The 19,735-nt window shown below is 35.3% G+C and overlaps 2 protein-coding genes and 1 non-coding gene across 5 annotated transcripts; 1 reads left to right on the forward strand and 2 right to left on the reverse strand.

Moving 5' to 3' along the window:
- Window positions 1–2: 2 nt before the first annotated feature.
- On the reverse strand, window positions 3–4,902 carry LOC103997324 (ras-related protein Rab5A). The gene is made up of 7 exons (XM_009418500.3): window positions 4,753–4,902; window positions 4,097–4,174; window positions 3,822–3,989; window positions 2,663–2,711; window positions 1,748–1,821; window positions 734–827; window positions 3–320 (listed from the first exon to the last, which is right to left on the reverse strand). Exons 1-7 carry the CDS (start codon window positions 4,792–4,794, stop codon window positions 217–219), a joined length of 609 nt encoding a protein of 202 aa, XP_009416775.2. The 5' UTR covers window positions 4,795–4,902; the 3' UTR covers window positions 3–216.
- A 2,124-nt stretch (window positions 4,903–7,026) lies between these two features.
- On the forward strand, window positions 7,027–12,667 carry LOC135648709 (uncharacterized). 3 transcript variants are annotated; one of them, XM_065166609.1, is made up of 10 exons: window positions 7,027–7,130; window positions 7,236–7,366; window positions 7,967–8,041; window positions 8,135–8,218; window positions 8,315–8,346; window positions 8,487–8,568; window positions 8,903–9,131; window positions 9,906–10,133; window positions 11,122–11,414; window positions 12,152–12,667. In XM_065166609.1, exons 1-10 carry the CDS (start codon window positions 7,107–7,109, stop codon window positions 12,498–12,500), a joined length of 1,527 nt encoding a protein of 508 aa, XP_065022681.1. In that variant the 5' UTR covers window positions 7,027–7,106; the 3' UTR covers window positions 12,501–12,667. The 3 variants fall into 3 exon arrangements, with proteins under 3 accessions (XP_065022681.1, XP_065022682.1, XP_065022684.1); XM_065166610.1 differs by having other exon boundaries at window positions 7,236–7,340; window positions 7,980–8,041; XM_065166612.1 differs by lacking the exon at window positions 7,027–7,130 and having other exon boundaries at window positions 7,236–7,340.
- A 1,409-nt stretch (window positions 12,668–14,076) lies between these two features.
- Window positions 14,077–14,150, reverse strand: TRNAE-UUC (transfer RNA glutamic acid (anticodon UUC)). The gene has a single exon. It is a non-coding gene; the product is annotated as a tRNA-Glu (tRNA).
- Window positions 14,151–19,735: the final 5,585 nt, after the last annotated feature.

The raw sequence follows: 19,735 nt of genomic DNA on the forward strand, positions 1-19,735 counted from the left end.
CAGAAGAAAAATATGGAATTGGGATTAGTTCCAGATAACTAGCAAATAAAGTTGCATATGACAAAGAGGACATCAACCATTTACATTTGCAATAAATGGGTAATCAGAACCTCTCCTGCACTTTTCTGGAATCATAAACCAAGCATCTGCCACCAAGAAGCAGTTTCATTTCATTTAATAGATAAGCATTGGGTGGCAGTGAAAACCAGCAAATCACTAAGAGCAGCAAGAACCAGCAGTGGATGGTCTCTCGCTTGGCCTACCAGCTAGAATCATTCCTTGAGGGTTCTGTACTGGCTGAGCTTGGATTAGTCTTTTTGCTGAAACAAAAACCATAAAACACATTACTTTGATAATATAGCGATCCGAAAAATCTGTGTGACATCTGACGCTATGATATCATAAAGGTTGAGAATTTTGCAGTAATATTTTATCTCAATAATCCCTTAATCAAAGCATTGTTAGAACAATGATGTACACATTTCAGAACTGTGAATATATATAAGCAAAATTCCCAAGGATATGAATCTTGTATATTTCAAACGTGAAGAATAATCTGAAAGATCTCATGGTACCAAGTCCCAAGGTAAATTTCAGACCATTGTGTGCAAGCATCAAAATGTACTAGAGTTGCATCGTAACTTGGATAAACTTGTGTGCATGAAATGTTTGTGATAGTGCGATCCAATGACCAAGGTGAGTTTTAGTAGAATCTAACCAGAAAGGAACATACCAATTTCATAGAATATATCATTAACATTGATTGCTGTTTTAGCAGAAGTTTCCATGAAGAAGAGACCGTTCTCATTAGCATAGGTTTGGGCTTCCTGCAATCAAAGCACCATATTTGTTACAAATAGATGTTTAAGGGAAATTTTCAAGGTCACAAGTGAAGGAAAAGAACAATGCCACATCAAATATCAGATCAGTGCTTTTGTGACTATATAAAGTACATGCTCCCGTGGGTGGCATTTCGGGAAAACGATCGTGGAAAGTAGGGACATGGTAAAGGTAACATTTCTTGATAGTTACATCGTGTGTTGGGCTTACACATGGGACAAGGAATATTAGAATATTAATAAATCTCATCTGGCTTTTAGATGAGTCGACAATGGTTAATAATTTAACAGACTAATCTGGAAAGTGTAGACCTTTCGGTTTTGATTAATTTAATTTCACCATATAGAAACACTTCTCTTTCAGCATCAAATATGCTTCTAGAAAAAGGAAAAAAAAATGAATCTAGCCTGTTTAAGAAAGATTACAGTCGCAAGTTGACAAAGTTGTTAATTTAACTTTGCCATTCATGCATAGATAACCCATCTCTCAGTTTTTGGTCTCCTAAGTACCTTAAGATTTGTCGGTCATAAAAATTAGCATAACTGCCATCATGAGCAGATAAACGCATTTTTATTATTTATCCATTTTTATTTACTTTTAAAGATGCAACATTCATACATTTGTTTGTTTCTTTCTATACTGGAATAGGCCTAATTACTATAAGATAATGTAAGACAACTGAGACAGGAAAGGATCACTTGATCCATCCCCATCCAAGGGAGATAAAGAAACTCCAATGAATCTAGCCTGCGCGGATCGGTGGAGTTTATTGAACCCAAAATAAACTATAAAAATGATCTTGAACGCATGTACATGTTATCTATGCTCGATCTGTCAAAAAGATGTCTTAATGAATAGTCTAAATTCGTATGTCTAAGAATCAGAAGGCACAAATAGGAGAACTCACCTGAGCAGAAACCTGTCTAGCCTCTAACAAATCAGCTTTATTACCAGCAAGAGCCATTATAGTGTTTGGGCTACCTGAAACACGATCAAATTTCTAGGAATAAGAAACAGCATATATATGGATTCAACAAAGTGGAAATTTCAGTACTATTAAGAGCTACATGAACTTTGATTTTTCGTGTGATACACTACAACGATTATACTGCAAATATAGTTTATCTATCTTGAATAGGAAGACAAAAGATTCTCATGATGAAGCCAAAAGATCGAGAATCAAAGCTCTCATATAGAAGAGAAGAAAGATATTAACTTGAAGGATTCCATGAATACCCTAACAAAAAAACCCAAGAGCCTGCAAACCAACTACCTAGCTGACCAAGATTTACATAAGTGTGCACTTTCACAAGCTTGCACATAAGTTCTTTCTAGTTCTTTTAATACTAATGAAAAAACAAGGTACTTCATAGGAACATAAGTTCATTAAGTGGCCATGGAGTATGAATAGTCAAACATAAATGATTAGATACCCTTTAACATCCTCCAGGAAGGTCAATCTCATAAATGCAAGAGATAGCATAAAACAATATTTTTAAAGCTACTCAAATTTCAGGCAATGTAACACCCAATGATAAATTGGAAATCTGGATTTACTGACTATTCAAAACATAAGTGCATCTAGACATGAAAAAGGATTATGGGTAGTCAATCGAAAACAATTTAATACACTTTAATGTCCTCGAGGAAGATCAATCTCATGGATTCAAAAGACAGAATGAAAGCACATATACTAAAGCTATTCAGATTTCAGACAACATACATGCAACGATGAATTGGAAATCTAAATTTATCAAATATCCAATATGAATTGGAAGTCTAAACATACCAATTATCCAAACTAAAAGAGTTTAGGTGCTACCTTGAGCTTGAAGTTCTTGAACCCACTTCTTTGCTCTAGCAAATGTAGCCTGAATAATAATTAAAGGGATCTGTCAGATAATACACAAAACTTATGCTTTTGCATGGTCTTTGACTACCAAAAAAATAAAGCAGACATGTGTTAATAGATTATGTTCCAAAGAATTCACCTAGTAATAATGCATTATAAAAAATTCTGCAATTCTTCCAAAATTCATTGAGATTATAATAACACAACCGACCATGATTTTCCAGCTAAACTTTGACTCACTATTTTCTTCAACTCATCATGATTGATGAGTTATATAAGTAGAACAGAAGCTACTGTTACATAACCACAAATATTCCTATTAGCAAAATTTGTCAGTTTATGAAAGAGAACATAACCAACTAATGTGAGGAAAGAAAAAATATTCATCAGGAAATAAGGATGGCATCTCCCTCCAGCTTACACTCCCAAGAATATGTATCTTACACAACATTAAGGTCCTAATCAGAAACACCAATGTACTCCCATGAGTAAATTTCAAGTCTATGAAAGAAAATGAGTGTTTGTTGAAAATGCGTATACCACTTAGAATTTTTTTCTTTTAATGCATATACAGGTAATAATACAAGGTTGTTATCAACAAATTTTACCTTCCATTTTACCCACTTCCTAGCTCCTTATTTCAACATTAGTATGGTGCTCAAATACAAAGGCCAACTAATTTTTGAACAGTTATGGTATTGGCACCAACTTTTATTTGCAAACCTATCAAAACCATATGAATAAGTAAATATAAATGTCAATTTTTCCCAGTATAGACTAACATTATTACATTTTAATTTCTATACAGATATCTAACATTGCATTGGATAAAATAGTTTCTATTATCCACCTCAGCAATTTTCTTTTCCAATTATCTACACTGTTGTTTTACCATTAGATATGTGATACCCAAAAAATTTAAAAATAATTTCAGAAGGCCATTAGTGCCACTACTAGAATTGTCAAGTTCAGATAAATTATTTTTGAATGAAGAAATTTCTTCAACTATGCTATTTGAGGAATGAGGAAAAATATCAGGTCCAGGTGTAGAAGGTTGTATTCAGATGTTATATATAAGATATGTATAAACAATGGCACCATGGGAATCCAACGATCCTATTTCACTAACCAGATTGGTTATGTCATAAACAATCACAGCAGCTGCAGCTCCTCTGTAATACATAGGAGCCAAGCTGTGGTACCTCTCTTGCCCAGCCGTGTCCCAAATCTCAAACTTCACTGTCTCATCATTGACTGCGACTGCCTGTGAGAAGAATGCAGCGCCAATTGTTGATTCCTGTAAAATCAAACACGAGTCACAACTCACAAGGTCAGGTCTATGTGATTCTTTAAACTCCGAATTCCATGACGTGAAAGTGGACTGTTCTGGAACTCAACACCAACCTGGAATTCAACAAACTGGCCTTTTACGTAACGCAATACCAGGCTAGACTTTCCAGTCCCCACATCTCCGAGAAGAACCTAATAAACAACTCAATAAGTTAAATATTTATAACACATGAAACATGAAATACCTATGAAGAAAATAACGAACAAACTTTAATCTGAGAAGAGAAAAGGGAACCAAACTTTACTTCGAATGGTAACAATAAACAGAAGTAAAGGTGTTTAAGGAATGTCTGTAAGCAGCAAATCAAACAGCCAAACCTAACATGAACCTAGTTACAGGCAAAATTCCCATTCTGACAAAGATTATTAGGTCAATCATTTTACCCCAAATTAACAATAACAAGAAAACGAAATCTCCAAGATACATCAGCGGTTTGATTCAACTACCAGAGGGAAGGAAAAAAATTTCCAAATTTCATAACTCACATCAAAATAAAACCATATACCTAAAAAGTAAGCTAAAACACCAGAGAAACTGCTAAATTGGGTTCAATAAATTGCGAAAAATATTCATTTCAACGAAAAGAACAAAGACCATAGGGATAAAATTCATTAACATTGGAATTAACATAAAAGAAGGGATTTTGAGATGACACCACAATTACTAACAACACAAATCCAAGGATCGGGCGCACGCAAAACATATTTACCAATTTCGCGTTCTTGATCTTATTGCTTCCAGCAGCCGCCATCGTCCCCACGAATTCGAAGCACAACTGGCGACTTCTCGTGGACGGGGGAATCGATCGCGTAGGAGAAGACGTAAACCCAACAGGTTTTAGGAGAATATATCATATAACTTAGGTTATAATATTCCTGCGGCACAGAAAAGCTTCTCGTGTACCGCTCCTCTATCGTCTACGTTAGGCCGTTGGCTTCGTGGAGGCTTTCTTCTGGGCAGCGCGCAGATCTCGTGGGGACTGGTTAAGGCATCATATCGCAGAGTAAGATTTTAGTTTGCTGACTTCATCACCTAACCCACTCACCTACCGGTCATGCAATTGGGAATGTATTTGGAGCCCACAACGATGATCATGGTTTCGCAACGCTGAAGTCAAGCCCGACACAAAAGCTTGTGGTCCTCCTGTGGTCGGCGCGATACCCACGTCACCTAGTGTGCGCTACCCAATTTAAATCCCAGTTTATGTGGGATTAAAATATTCTTCTTTATTAGAATTAAAATATATTTTAGAAAACAAAAATCATTCTACTGAAAGGAGATTTTTATAGTAAAAAAAAAGTCACCAAAATCTTATTGTACGTCCAAAGTGGTTGAATTTAGTTTAAAGTATATTAATATAAAAAATAAGTATTCGATAAAAAAATCATATGGTTAGACACTACGACGTCTTATTATATCGATCGATATGATCATTAATATGATGTATTGAGTTGATATCATAGGTATTAATACTAACTTGACAAAAGTCTATATTCCATAATTAAGGAATGACTAACGATTTCACATAATTGACCTATGGATTAACTCATAATTTAATTTTAATGATTATTCGAGCTCCTATATGGTTATAGGAAAGTTTCCATATATATATTTCTTAGATTCTTTCGACACGATATATATTTATTTTCTGAATTCTTTAATTATTTTATTAACTTAAACATCGTATGGTATGAATTTTTATTGAGCATGTCTTTTATATAGTTTTTACAATAACATATCTTTATTGAATCTTCAAATTTTTTTGATGTGTTTAAGAATCAAAATCTTATTCGAATTGGAATTTAGATTTAAATATTTCAATAATTATAATCAATTTATTCATAATTTAAACCATCCAAATGATGTTTCTCGTCTTTTTAAGTATTGACCATCAATTGCACAAAACTTTTGAGTATAGCCCACGAAAAAATGAATACGATCGAACCCACTTCGACCATATTGTTGACATGGGATGCTGGATTCGGTCCGGCCTTTTTGTGCTCACATCAACACCTTGCTGGAATCAAAGATTGATCCTCTCAGTATCTTATGACATGGAATTTTCATTTATTAAAAGACAAATTAGATATGAATGAATGGATCTGATGTCGCTTCTCTTTGATACTCAAGCAAGATAATATTATATATATATATATATTGTTAAAATTGTTGAAGGTCGATGAACCTCTAATATCATCAACAGGATTAGGAGGCAAAGTAATGAATAATCATCTTAGAAATACTTGAGGGTATTGGGTTTTTGAAGATGTTAGCTGATAGAGAATTTATTAATAATTGAGATATAATAGTCACATAAGATCTATATTATCCTACATTATCCTTCATTTGCATTCGAAATATAAAACATACTTCCTCCTCTTTCGTCATGATGAGGAAGAGAAACGTAAACTCTTTTTTCTCCTTTTACGATAAGAAAAGTAATTATAAATTTTATTTTCCTCTTTTATGATAAGAAAAGATGATCATAAAAATATAAAAATTATCCTAAATAAGAAGAGAGATAATTCCTTGAAGACTACTTTAACACATATTAGAAAGTTTTTTTTGTTAACTTAAGCATTAAAGTGATTTGGTCCGAAAACCCCCTCGTCTTAGTCTTCATGCAGATGACATTTCAACGAGCATAATATTTTAATCTCAGAAGTCACTTTGGATCATGCACATCATTCCTTTTATCTTCAACATTTTTGTGAAGAGGCTAATATCTTTTTATCTTCAACACTAACTTAAGATTCTACGATCAAAATCTATCTTTATCATTCTTTTTTTATAGATCAAAATAATTTTTGAAAACCCACTTGTGCATCGTTATTAAAATTTTAAAAATATAATTATAAATAATAAGGAGTGAATTGTAAATAGTAATCTTCTTACCTAATTCTAGAAAAAGGGCCGGTGTTTAGTTATTCCTCACTATTAGAAGGGCGTTATTGCAAATGATTAAGTAAATAGAACCGACAAAACCCCTCTTCTCGATTCGTTCGCAGCGGCACACCAAAACCCCGTCTCGCTCTCGCTTCCGGCCGGCTCCTGTTCTCCCAAATGGCTTCCAATGGGAGTGCCGCGGTGAGTTCCTGTTTGGATCCTAGGTTTTTCCTTCTCCAATTTGGCCTTTTCTCCATCTGGTCTTATCCAAAATGATGTCTTTTGAGGCTTCTTTGATTTTCTCAGAGGACGGGGGATGTAGAAAGCAGTTTGGAGAAAATTAAGCGGCAGCTGATGTCAGGGTCGGGGAAGTATCTGCTGCAGGGCCCGCTTCTCAAGCGATCGGAGACGGTGTGGCCTTTGATCTCGCGTTCTTTGTAGGAATTAGGGTCCAATTCTTCCCATTTAAGATATTCTTACGATATGGAAAGTTCAATTTTTTATTCCTTTCTTGCTTTTGATACTTCCACGACTTTTTAAGGCTTCGTGGAATGTCATGTTGTTTGGTTCAGTGACATCAAATTAGAAGTTAATTTTTTGGAGAACTGGGTGGGATGTACTGCACACGAAATAAACATTGTGAAGGCAATGCAACAATTCATGGCTTTACTTACATAAAAGAGAAGCTAAAGGAGGGAGTTTTCTTGTTTGCAATCTCTTTAGATTAACCAAAGTTTATTTTGTTATTAATCATGCATTTGATGGAGGGAGCCCTTTCCAGGTCTTTCTAACAGCATCATGTTCACAATTTGTTACTATTTTGGTTCAGAATCTGTCAAGAAGTACAATGGGTTGTATGTGTTGAATTTGCTTAGATTCATATTCCTCACAGCTTGCTCTTTTGGAGAGTACTTCCTCTTACCTTTGCCCCTTTCCGGCTGTTTACATATCCCTCTTGAATGTTATTGGAACTGCAGTTACACGGTCTCTTTTCGGAGTTATTTATGTTAGGAAATTTTGTAACAACCTTTCATCAGTTTTATTGAACAGCTGCGGAAATGGAATGAACGTTGGGTGATCCTAGATCCAACTACGGGAAAAATGGAATACAAGTATTATATCATGGCTTCCTTCAATATAAAGTTGTGAATTTAAACTTCTTGACTATGATAGAGTTGTCATATTTCATGTTTAACCTGGCATAGGCTTCGGAGAAATGATACAATTATAAAGGGAGCAATCATATTTGATTCAAACAGCATAATCACTATCTCCCCCATAAACCTCCAGTAAGATTGTCATGTGTGCAGTTATGTTTTATACTCAGTTTCATCATTGCTTGACAGTGCTTTTAAAAGCATCTGACACCCTTTTTCTTGCTGCAGTGGACTGCAAAAGTATGATGGTTGCTGTTTTTGTATCCATATTCATATACTTTGATCTCTGTTGAGTATTTAGGATATTTTTTTCCATTTATCTTAAGACTTGAGACAATATCGCAAGTTCTTTCGGAGTGCATGTAATGAAGCCTTTTCAGTTCCTCAATGACTACGCAAGATATTGGAACTCCACAGAAAAAGGAATATTTCCTCTCTGCAGAAACTCCTGGTGCTGCAAAAGCTTGGGTAGCCACCTTACAGTAAGCATGTGGACTTTTCATTAAATCTTTCAATAAACTAAGCAGCATCCTATTAGGTGTATGGTTTTCATCTGTCAGTTATGCTTTTATGTGGACACAAAGCTAGTGTTATGTAAGCATCAAAGTCAATTGATAAATCCAAATTTATTTGTTGCCTTTGCATTCAGCAGCTGAATATAACTATGTGACCACTGGTTGAAATCTTGGCCTTACCTCATTGTTATTTGTAGCTGGTGCTTCTCATAAATCTACGTTTTAACATTTAATGTTAAGAATATTTTAATTGGCTGTCTGAATTAATATTCTCATTCAGTTTTTTCTTGTCCAATAACAGTGCAACTCAGTTGGTACTGCATGCTCATAAGGAAGCAGTTACTAATTTGAGTGGGAGTGGTTCTGTGAAATTGGGAACAATTGCCACTGTGGTTGCAACTGCTAACTCAACTGCAATGGAAGCCTCAAAGGAAATTGAAGCAGCAATGAGAATCTCCATGAAAGCTGCTTTGGGCTTGTTGACTAATAAGGCAAATGAAGGTCAATTAGATGATTTGACCATTATGAAGGTATTTAAAGAGATCATCGATGATCAGATCATGCAAAGGTTTTTTAGTTATCTGAATACATTGTTTTTGTTTATGTGGAAATGATCTAGTGATCATTCTGATATATGCTTGATTATTTGTGTTTAGGTCTGGTGCTTCTATTTTATGTTTTCTTTTTAATCCCACCAAAAGTTATGAGAATCACATTATTTTCTGGCATAGTGAATTGGAGCTCTATATCTAGCTAATAAAAAGGTTTCTGTATTCCTCTACGCTAAAAAGCATCATTGTGTGATTAATCTTTCACATTGCAATATGTGCAGACTAAGAGAGTGTTCTTTTAGGAGAGTCGTAGACTAATCTGTTTTCGGCTTGGACATCTAAATCATGAAAACGTTGCACCAATATGATAGTGGTAATGGAGGTGACAAGAAGTTATCTGAGTTTAATCTCTTTGAAATGTATTCGTACTTTAATCGATAATTATTACGCACCTACTTTTGGTTGTCCTGACACTCTTAGATCCTGGATGCTGATTATGGTACAGTGATACATAACTTTTTGTGTTTCTCACTCCAGCACAATTATTCTTATAATTATTCTTTCCATATGAAATTAGAGAAAATTTTCTTTTTCTTATCTAACAATCAAGATGTAGTGCTTCTCAGGATGTATTTAGTTGTTTATCTTGTTCTCAGAATCTACGTGTTGATTTTTTCTGCATTGAAGTGAATTTCATGGTATTTTTTCGTTCTGTTTGTTATTAAATTATGTTATCTAATGCTTATGGTGCAGGAAACTATTAGAGTTAAAGATGAGGAACTACAGCAGCTGGCTAAGGATATTTGTGCTCGTGATTCCACCATAAAAGACATAGCTGATAAGCTGATGGAGACAGCTGAGGCTGCTGAAGCTGCTGCTTCTGCAGCTCATGCAATAGATGGGGAGAGAAGAATTGCCTGCTTGGAAATTGAGCACCTAACATATGATGCACAGAAGCAACTAGAAACTGCCCAGCTTAAGGTGATTCCTAGCTCTTCATTATTTAGCATCAAATTTTAGCATTTTTTTCATGTACTTAAGGATGACAAATTGAATGATAAGCATATTTACAATTAACTTATGGAACATCTCTTCAGCCCGACTATGAGTTATGAAATTCTTAATTCTGTTTTTGTTAAGAACACTTGATTACTACATTCTTTGTGTGCATAGCTTTAATCCTATGATTGTGTTTACGTGCAAATTCTTTCTATAGTCAAACATATTAGGATACTCCAATATTTTTGTCCAATGTGATATAGTGCTAATAATATTTTTCTTATGGCTTTATTGCAACTATAATCAGACAAATGTATCGTGGGAATATATGCTGAAATGTGACATCGATACTGATTGCATCTACCTTGAGCATATGAAATTGATCTTCGATATCTAGAATTATGTCCCCTTCCAATGATCTGACTGTGAAAAATATAAGTTACAGAGACCTTTTATCAATCAAATGACTAGCATATAACTGCCATTCTTCACGGTCACTTCACATGCATGAGAACGAAACTAAATGCTTCTCGGTTTTATAAATTTAGCAGTCCAGGCATGATGCTCCTGCTGATGTGGGGTTTAGGTCCTGGTAGGGTCATATATGGAGAGCCTTGTCCTGGCATGTGAAAATACCATATTTTGTAGTTTAAATACTCCCCATAAGTTCTTTGTAGAGCAAACTGCCAGTCGAGCAAAGGCTTACTTTCAAAGCCTGAAAAGATATAAATGATAAGATTTGATGTGTGAAATGACCTGAAAGAGAGTAAAGAGTCAGCTGCTTCTTTAGAGCAATAATTAGGCAGGAAAATTTGACTGGGCAACTACAGGAGTGATTGCCTTTCATCTCATCAGTTTGTGATTTTAAGGTATAGTGTTTTTATTTAAGTATGTTGCTACATTTTGTATGCTTTTTTCTTCTGTTTGTCTCTCCTTTTTGGCAGTTACAAATAAATTGTGATTTTTTCAGTTGAGAGAATATGAAGAAAAGGTGATGGCCTTAGCTACAGAACGAGAGCTGTTGCTAAAACAGAGGGATTCTGCTTTTCAGGAGGCACATCAGTGGCGTTCTGAGCTTGCAAAAGCTAGAGAACATGCTGTGATATTAGAAGCAGCTGTTTTCAGAGCTGAAGAAAGGGCCAGAGCATTAGAAGTAGATGCTGGGGCTAGAGTAAATGATGCTGTAGAAAAAGCATTGACTGCAGCAAAGGAAAAAGAAGATCTTTTAGCACTTGTGAATGTTTTGCAAACACAAGTTCAGAGGTATGGTTCACGACTCCTTTTGCCTTATACTGCAGTATGTGTAGATTTATCTGCAATTCTTTCTGTCATGTTCGAATGGAAAAAATGTTCTCGGCAGGATCGAAAACGCAGAGCGTGATCCAGTAATCTAATCATCAGTCTGAATTTTTTTAGTAATTCAACATATATATACATTTATCAGCTCTGGAGTGTCATGAAGTAATGTTTAAGACAAGGGTTAATATCATCTAGAGTTTTTCATCAAAATTTTCTTACCTTTTCTCTTATGCTATATCAATCTTCCTCTCTTCGACCCTATAAACCGCAGTTCCACTTCTTCCAAGTGCAACACGAAGATGACATGGTCGTATCAACTGTCATGCATCCATATGCATATATGTGTATGCAAACTACACTTGTATATTCACAATGATTATAAATATCTTTGCTATTTTTGCCATGGGGAACAAATAGATGAATATGCCAAATATGTTTTTTTCCTTAATATGTAAATGTAGAATAATTAATCAGCATCTCAGAAGATATAATGCAATCCTTTTCTTGAACTATATGTGTTGAACAAGCACTGAAACTTGGCTCTATATTTTAATGATAGAAGGTCAGTGTTATCTGTTTACTAATTATTGATTTTTATTTGCTTCATAAGTAATATGATTTTATGGTTCTTTTGTTCGAACATTCTTGCAATATATGCTAACATAATTAGGAGATTGTTGAATAAATTTTCTCCTTTACAGACAACAGAGCAACACAAAGCAGGTATGCGAAGAGAGATCTGAGGCACGGTCAACCACTGACGTCACGACAAAGCATGTTGACCTATCAGAAGATGATGTAGATAAAGCTTGCTTAAGTGATCCAAGAGTACTTCTAGATTCTGCTGACACTGAAGTCCAACTGGGAGTCGATGGAGTAGAGATCTGTTCTATTGGTGATGCTGAGTGGGGTAATTTCCAGTCCACAGCCGCAAGAATAGCTGATGTGCGAGAGATCTCCCTCGAATCAGAAGAAAGCAGCTTGGATATTCCTGTTGTTGGCACCCCAATTGATGATCATCAACATGGGGGGCGCTCACTCCAGCCATGATGCATTTGCCTAGAATTCGAGATAATTCCAGCTTCAAGAATGTTATCAATGTCTACTAGTGAATGTGGCATTGTAATGAGATCGAGGGCAATTTTTCAAAACTTGCTTTGGTTATTGTAATGAAGATATATGCTGATATAGTTTGTATAGATGGATCATTTGGTGAACTTTCTAGTGGTGTTCAAATTTTTGTTGAAGTATAAGGGCAATGAAGCTGGTGTCGTTTTGCTTTGTTAATGACGCTTTGTTTAATAGTTGACAGGTACATCATATATAGTTAAGTTTAGTGAGTTGGCTTACTGTAGCTATTTAAAAGAGAAATTTATAAATGTTTATCAACTAGTGGTTCAAAAATAATGTTAAAGAAACAGGAAGTCAAAATAATATTAAAGAAAATGAAATCAATAACAATTATAATCCTTATATGTCAAAATGTACTTTTATTTTAGGAACAACCACGATAAGAAAACAGCAAACTAAAAATAATAGAAAAAATAATGTGTAAATTTTTGTAAAAACTTTTACTTTAAAAAATTTTTGACTTAGCACTTTTACTTTGAAAATTTTTAAAATAATATATTTGATCATGTGAAAAGATTATTTGTCTCTTCTTTCGTTGAACCCATCGTGGACCTTGTTGGCCCAATTGTTCCACACCTCCCTTGCGACCCTTGAATAAGGTGACAATGGTGAAGGCCTATGTCTCCCTTCTCCTTTCTCTCTTATGGCCAATAGTAAGAGTGTACAAGTTGCCCTCTCTTCTTTCTCACCTGTGGTTAGTAGGACAAGAGAAGCCTATGGGTAATGGCATAAAACCCATCGTCGGTCGACGACGAAGAGCTTACGGTTATCCTCTCTCCTTTCTCGCCCATGGTTAACGGTGCACCCTTTTCCTTCCTCCTATTGATAGCGAGGACTATGAGAGAGAAGAGAGGGCAAATTCACGAGCGACAATGATGAGAGTTGCAAGTGATTGTTCATGATGAAGGGGGAAAGAGGAGCGACCAAGCAACGAATAGAGGCTGATAAAAGTAAAATGTTTCAAAAAATATTTTAAAAAATTTCAAAATACGAGTGCTACAATTTCTCAGAATTCACCCAAAAATAATTAAAATCTTAAGATTAAATCAAAAGTTTTTTTTTTCATTAAAGGAAGGTGCAATTCAAAAATAAAAAATAAATAAAATCCATTTTATATACCAATAATAATTGTTATATTTAGATATCATAATGTGCTTTTATTTTAAGAACATTCAAAACAAGGAAGAGGCAAACTAAAAATAATAGTAATAGAAAAGAAATTTAAATCCTAATGTTGAATTAAAAATTTTATTAAAGGAAGATGCAATTCAAAATTAAAATAAAAATAAAAAAAAATTTCCACTTTAGATATCAATAATAATTGTAATCCTTATATATCATAACACACTTATTTTAAGAGCAGCCACAATGAGGAAGAGGCAAAAAAAAAAAAAAAAAAGAGGATTAGAAAAACAATTTAAATCCTAAGATTACATTAAAATTTTTATTAAACGAAGAGGCAATTAAAAATACAAAAAACGCAGAAAAAACAACGTTCCATTGCCGGGATTTGAACCCGGGTCGCCTGGGTGAAAGCCAGGTATCCTAACCGGACTAGACGACAATGGATTTGTTGTTTGAAGGTAACATATCTAATATATGAACTCTTTAATTACGTAGGAAGCCACAACAATTATCACCGCCACTGTCTGCTTCCTCGTGCCCCCTTTCTTGAAGGACAAGCCACGTAACCTCCCTAAAAGGCCGCCCCCTCCTCCTTCCTCTTCCGCCCTCTTATCTGCCTCGTCGACTTGCACTCCAAGCAATAGAAATCTTTTCTTCCGAAATCGTCTCAGGTAATCATACTCCACCCTCTTCTGATCTCTAACTCGGTCTGAGATTCGGTGAATTTCCAGATATCTCTCTTCGGTCCCTTTTTTTCTTTAAAGGTTTTAGTTTTCGATCCGACCTGACATGACCTAATCCTCCTTTTATTCCTTTTTTTTCCTGGTGTTTGGGGCGTGCAGCTAGGGAACTGCTTGGTCTTTGGTTGGTTGCGTTTCTGAATAGTTAGAGCTCAATGGTAAACAATGTGATCTCTTCTTTGTTCGATTCTACAAATTAATTGCTTTTCAAGTCACTGCTATTACGTGTAGTTGGAGAAAGCTTTGGCTGTGATAACTGTAACTATCTTTGCTACATTGTACAGTATTGCATTGATGATTTAAGGCCCGGCCATATGAAGAACATAGTATACTAAACAGCCTTGTACTTGTTTGAGAATTTATGTGGTATGATTCATCTGAATGACGTAGGTGTAGACAATACTGTTATTGTGCAAAACCCTAAAAAAATAAAATCTTTTTGCTGTGGCATGCTAAATAATCCCTTTTGCTTGATTTTCAAGGGGTATTTGTTTAAGTTTCCTTTCAAATGCTTCCTTTTTTTAATTAAAATAGAGATGATAGATATGGCTCTATCCTCCCATGAAAATGCATTAGAAACTATCTCCAATAAGAATATGCGGAAATGATATAACAACCAAGACTAATTCATTTCATAACTGGGAAGTTTTAGATTTATCGCTCTAAAATACAGCCTGTAAGTGTTGGAATGATATCGAAAATTGCTCGAGAATTTTGTCTTCTAACATTGTTGAAGCATGCGTTGACTGACTTGTCATCCACAATCATCTCCATTACTGCAATCTTGATTATTGATAGCATCAAGCTTCAAAAAGGCATTAACAATTAGTGATTGAGTTTGATTTTTTTTCTTACTACTTGTCGTTAGTAAAGCTGAACACCTCATTCATCAACGAGAGCTTGGCATTCAACTATTGGTTTACTCTTTAATGCCCCAAAAATATATAGACAACACTTTTCTGCTGTTCATTTCAACTGTTTGAGAAGTTTGAATTATGCATTTTTTTACGATATCCTTATGGAGAACTAAGAGAACCAATGCCATCTGCAGCATGTCTTCTTTAGTCTTTCAGTTTCTCTTCCTGCAAAACACCATTAAGTAGACATTGGTCAGATGCTTTTTTGTTTATAAGATAACCAATTTAATAGTCTTGTATAGCTTAATGATTTTGCTATACCTGAAAATCTGGATGTTTCTGAAATGGCTTCAAAGTTTAGATGCAACATCTCCTGAAATAAATTTTAAAGGCAATTAATGGTATAGCCTTCAAAAAACTAAATGGTTTGGTATAGTGGAAAATCAAAGATTTCTCTAAAATGGTTTCAAAGTTCAGAAGCAATCTCCTGAAATAAATTAGAGTTAGACACATTAACCACGGTTGGGTGCCAAAGATACCCCCAAACTTTTATAGTTGGAACCATCTTGTCACTGGGAACAAAACAATCTAACAACCTCCATGCATAGGCCAATACCTCTGTTGAATTCTGAGAACTCCAAACAGGAATTCTTTTAATTAGCTCTATTGGAGAAGCTTGTCTTGAGCATTAAAGAATATCGTGCACATTTAAATTATTCCTGATTGATTCTTTCCAAATTCGAAGTAAGCTAGTTTATATTTATACTGTCCTATGATTTGTAGAGAGAGGATCTGGTTTGTGATCAGGTTTCATAATTACCATAAACTATTTAGCAACATGATCCTGAGATGGATCTTTTACTTGTTTTTCTATGATTTTACTATTACAGGCAACTCCTCTTGTTGCAAGTCTATCTGTGGCTGCAGCCGCAATGGGAGGTAGATATTTGATTCAGGCATGGCAGGCATTTAAGGCTCGCCCTGTTGTTCCTCGTGTTCGTAGGTTTTACCCTGGTGGTTTCGAGCAGCAGATGACAAGAAGAGAAGCCGCATTGATCCTTGGTGTTAGGTAAAATTTGTGTCATAAGCTCTTGCCCAATTGCTGAATCAAATTTAAGATGGTGTCATTTTGTGATATCCGATCATCATTTTGTCTGTTTTAGAGAGCATGCTCCACTTGATAAGATCAAGGAGGCTCACAGGAGAGCGATGGTAGCAAATCACCCCGACAGTGGAGGAAGTCATTACCTTGCTTCTAAGATCAACGAGGCAAAGGATGTGTTTGTTGGTAAACTGAGAGGCGGTTCATCCATGTTTTGATTGCAGCCACAATTGATACTTTGATGACCAATTCTTGGATGATACTCGAAAGAAGATACTCGGATATACACATAATTTTTAAGTTCTCGTTCTCTGATTTTATAAAATAGAATTATTGTCTCTGACTCTGAAATTTTTGGTTTGTAATCTATATGAAGCTAATTCACAGTGCAATTCAATTGAATTCACTGATGATTTGGTTCTTTTTAGAATTTACTAGTCATCTTTATCCTTCATGTTGGATGCAAAAAAAATTGCAGTTCACTGCAGTGTTTGCAAGTATGCATTTTTCATTTATGTATCCTTGACCATGGAGATCAGTGATTGTTCCTCATGCAACATTTATTGTCTTTTATATGGCATTTAGAGGACACTGTAATTAGTCATTGACATGAGTCCTCTTAATAACTATGATTGTTGAACACTTTTGGTAGTTTCATTAATCTTTGCAGATTAATCACTGCTAATTAGCATTAAGCCAACACAAACAACTCACAGGAGTCTGACTTTTGTCTAAAATCTACCACTGTCTAATGGGATGACTTGGCTGACTTGGTGGCAACAAAAGCCTGTCCAAAACAGGAATCAAACTTAGCACTGAAGTCAAAAAGACCACAGTCGTTGACTTGTATTCAGGTTACAGTATCCTTTAGGCTGCTTGACTTCTCACAGGCTATATAGCAAGACAAGCCTTCCGAATTGTTATCAGAGTGGAACAGGGAGTTCCTTCAGACGTTTTTGCCTTCTTCCTGTTTCCACAGCATGAGACTAGAAGGTTGGACTTCATCAAAACCCCCAAATTTTCCACCTTCCATCCTCCATTACTTCTTCCACATTTTATCTCTGCCTTTTCTCCTTGCTTGCATAAGTTTCATGGACCAGGCCAATTCAAGGTAATCAGCTAAATCCTGACACTTGGGAGGTGGCAGGAGAAAGGTCATCTGAAATAGATGTGAAGGTTCCCAAATGGCATAGCATGATTCTGACCTTTTTGAACTTATCACCAAGCTCTAGTTTGACAAAGCTTGCCAAAGCTTCGAGAACCCTTCAGTCCAAGCAGCAACCAAGACTAATCGAACCCCTAGGAGAAGAGTGAGACAAAGTTCAAGCATATCACATCGCTTTCCACCTTTTGCCTTCGAGAGAAGTTAGCAAGAGAACAGGAGAAAATAGTGGGCATATGGCTGGGATTCAAACAAGATCCACCTTTTCAGTAGACAATTCTTGGTAGCTCCTGAAAATGATGGCTGTGCTCAAGAAGATTCGGCTGAAGACTAGTCTACCCCACCATAAAAAACTAAAGCATAGATTTCAAACACTTCCCAAATATCTCTAAAGCTGAAGACAGATTTCTATCAGCTTCAAAGATTGAAGATATTAGCATCAGATAGCCTGCCAATGGACTGTGGGATTCTTAAATGAAAGGTTCCCTTCTCTTAGAGGGACCATGCAACACTTCACTAGTGGCAATTCATCCTGCACTTTTCAGAATAAATGGAAGCATTTTCATGATGAGATCTTAAATGATGGTATTGCTTAATTCCAGTCGAGACTTTTGAAAGTCAACCTGTTTGTTAGATTAATGGGCTCCCATTCCATCAATTAGCATTCTTTCAATACCACTTCAAATTTCTCAACCACAAGAAGTTTCTAAAAGCAGTTACTAGTGACAGTAAGATCATTAATTCATTGGTCTTCTATTTCTTTTCCATTTTGTGGGGGAAAAAGAGGATAAAATCTGAAGAATTTGACTCCAGAGAATTGAATGCAATGAACATTAAATAGACAGAGAATGAAACCAAAACAATAATTGCACTCAGTAATTGTCTTCGTTTATGCATTGATTGAGGATACAATCATGTCCAAAGGTGAGAGCTATAATTACTTTGGTTCAAGGAAGAAAATGAATGCTAAGGAATGTGTGCATGACCTCCTTGTCATTATCATTCAGAAACAGCAGTATTATATCATATTCTTGCTCATCAATGATACTCATCCTACACTGATATTTATATACAGTAAGCAATTTACATTTTCACCTGATGTTTGATGTTGGAGCTGAGCAGTGACAATTCAGGCAGACTGTCTGGCTGATGCCAGGCCAACACCTCTGCAAAAGCATGATGATGGAGATTGATGGTGACATTGAAAGGATGCCAATCCAAGAGGACAACTTGTGGTCTTTCTTCTTACCTCACACATAGTTTTTCTTCCAGGGAAATCTACCATTGCTTCCCTGTCCAAATATACTTGAAAGCACTTGACAATTACCGTTTTGACTCAGTCATGGAAATTTAGTAACTTCACTGAGCAAAACATATGGTCTACTACAATTTTTTTCTGCCCCTAAAACCCTACACTTTTGTCCATTATATAGGGTTTTTATGGAGGGACATTAATTATATATATGTATATAACATTAATTTTCTTTTCATTTTTTGCATATCATTTTTATTTTCATGGTATCAGTCAATAATTATCTATGGAAGACCAAAGGAGGGCACCTTAAGTGTCCTTCAAATTAATGAGAGCTTAGTTTTGGAAGCAAAGAGAAAGTGTAAACAATATTGCTATTGCTGAATGTTTGCTTATGGTTTAAGATCTTCATTTATAGGTCAAGCTTTTGTTGGCTGGAATTTATGCTCTATAATGGAGCTTTGTCCACTAAGTCTTGAATACTGCACACCTTTTCAATCTAGACATATATGTCATGCATACATAGGCTATATTCTTCCGTTGACAATGATCACTATCTTATTAATATTATAACATATTTTTATGTGTCCTTTTAATCTAGTCTATGATGATAATGTCATAGTTGATAGTAAGGCATCATATACACACACAAACACAAATCAGAGCGGCTATCATAGAAAAGGCAGAATCATGTTTTCTAAAGGTAGGTTAGGTTATTTATTGTTGTTTAGCATAGCAAGATTTTGGCACTTCTGTTCTTGATGGTTTACTTAGGAAGGATGACATATTCCTTAGATAATTAAAATAATGTTGGAGCATGAACCCTAGGCTGGCTGTAATAACAATTCAATATTGTTTGATTTGGATATGCCTAGTTTCCAAACCTCATGGTGGTGGAAAAGGAAGACAAATCACC

This window comes from Musa acuminata, chromosome BXJ3-9, assembly GCF_036884655.1.
Source record: "Musa acuminata AAA Group cultivar baxijiao chromosome BXJ3-9, Cavendish_Baxijiao_AAA, whole genome shotgun sequence".
NCBI classification, from domain to species: domain Eukaryota; kingdom Viridiplantae; phylum Streptophyta; class Magnoliopsida; order Zingiberales; family Musaceae; genus Musa; species Musa acuminata.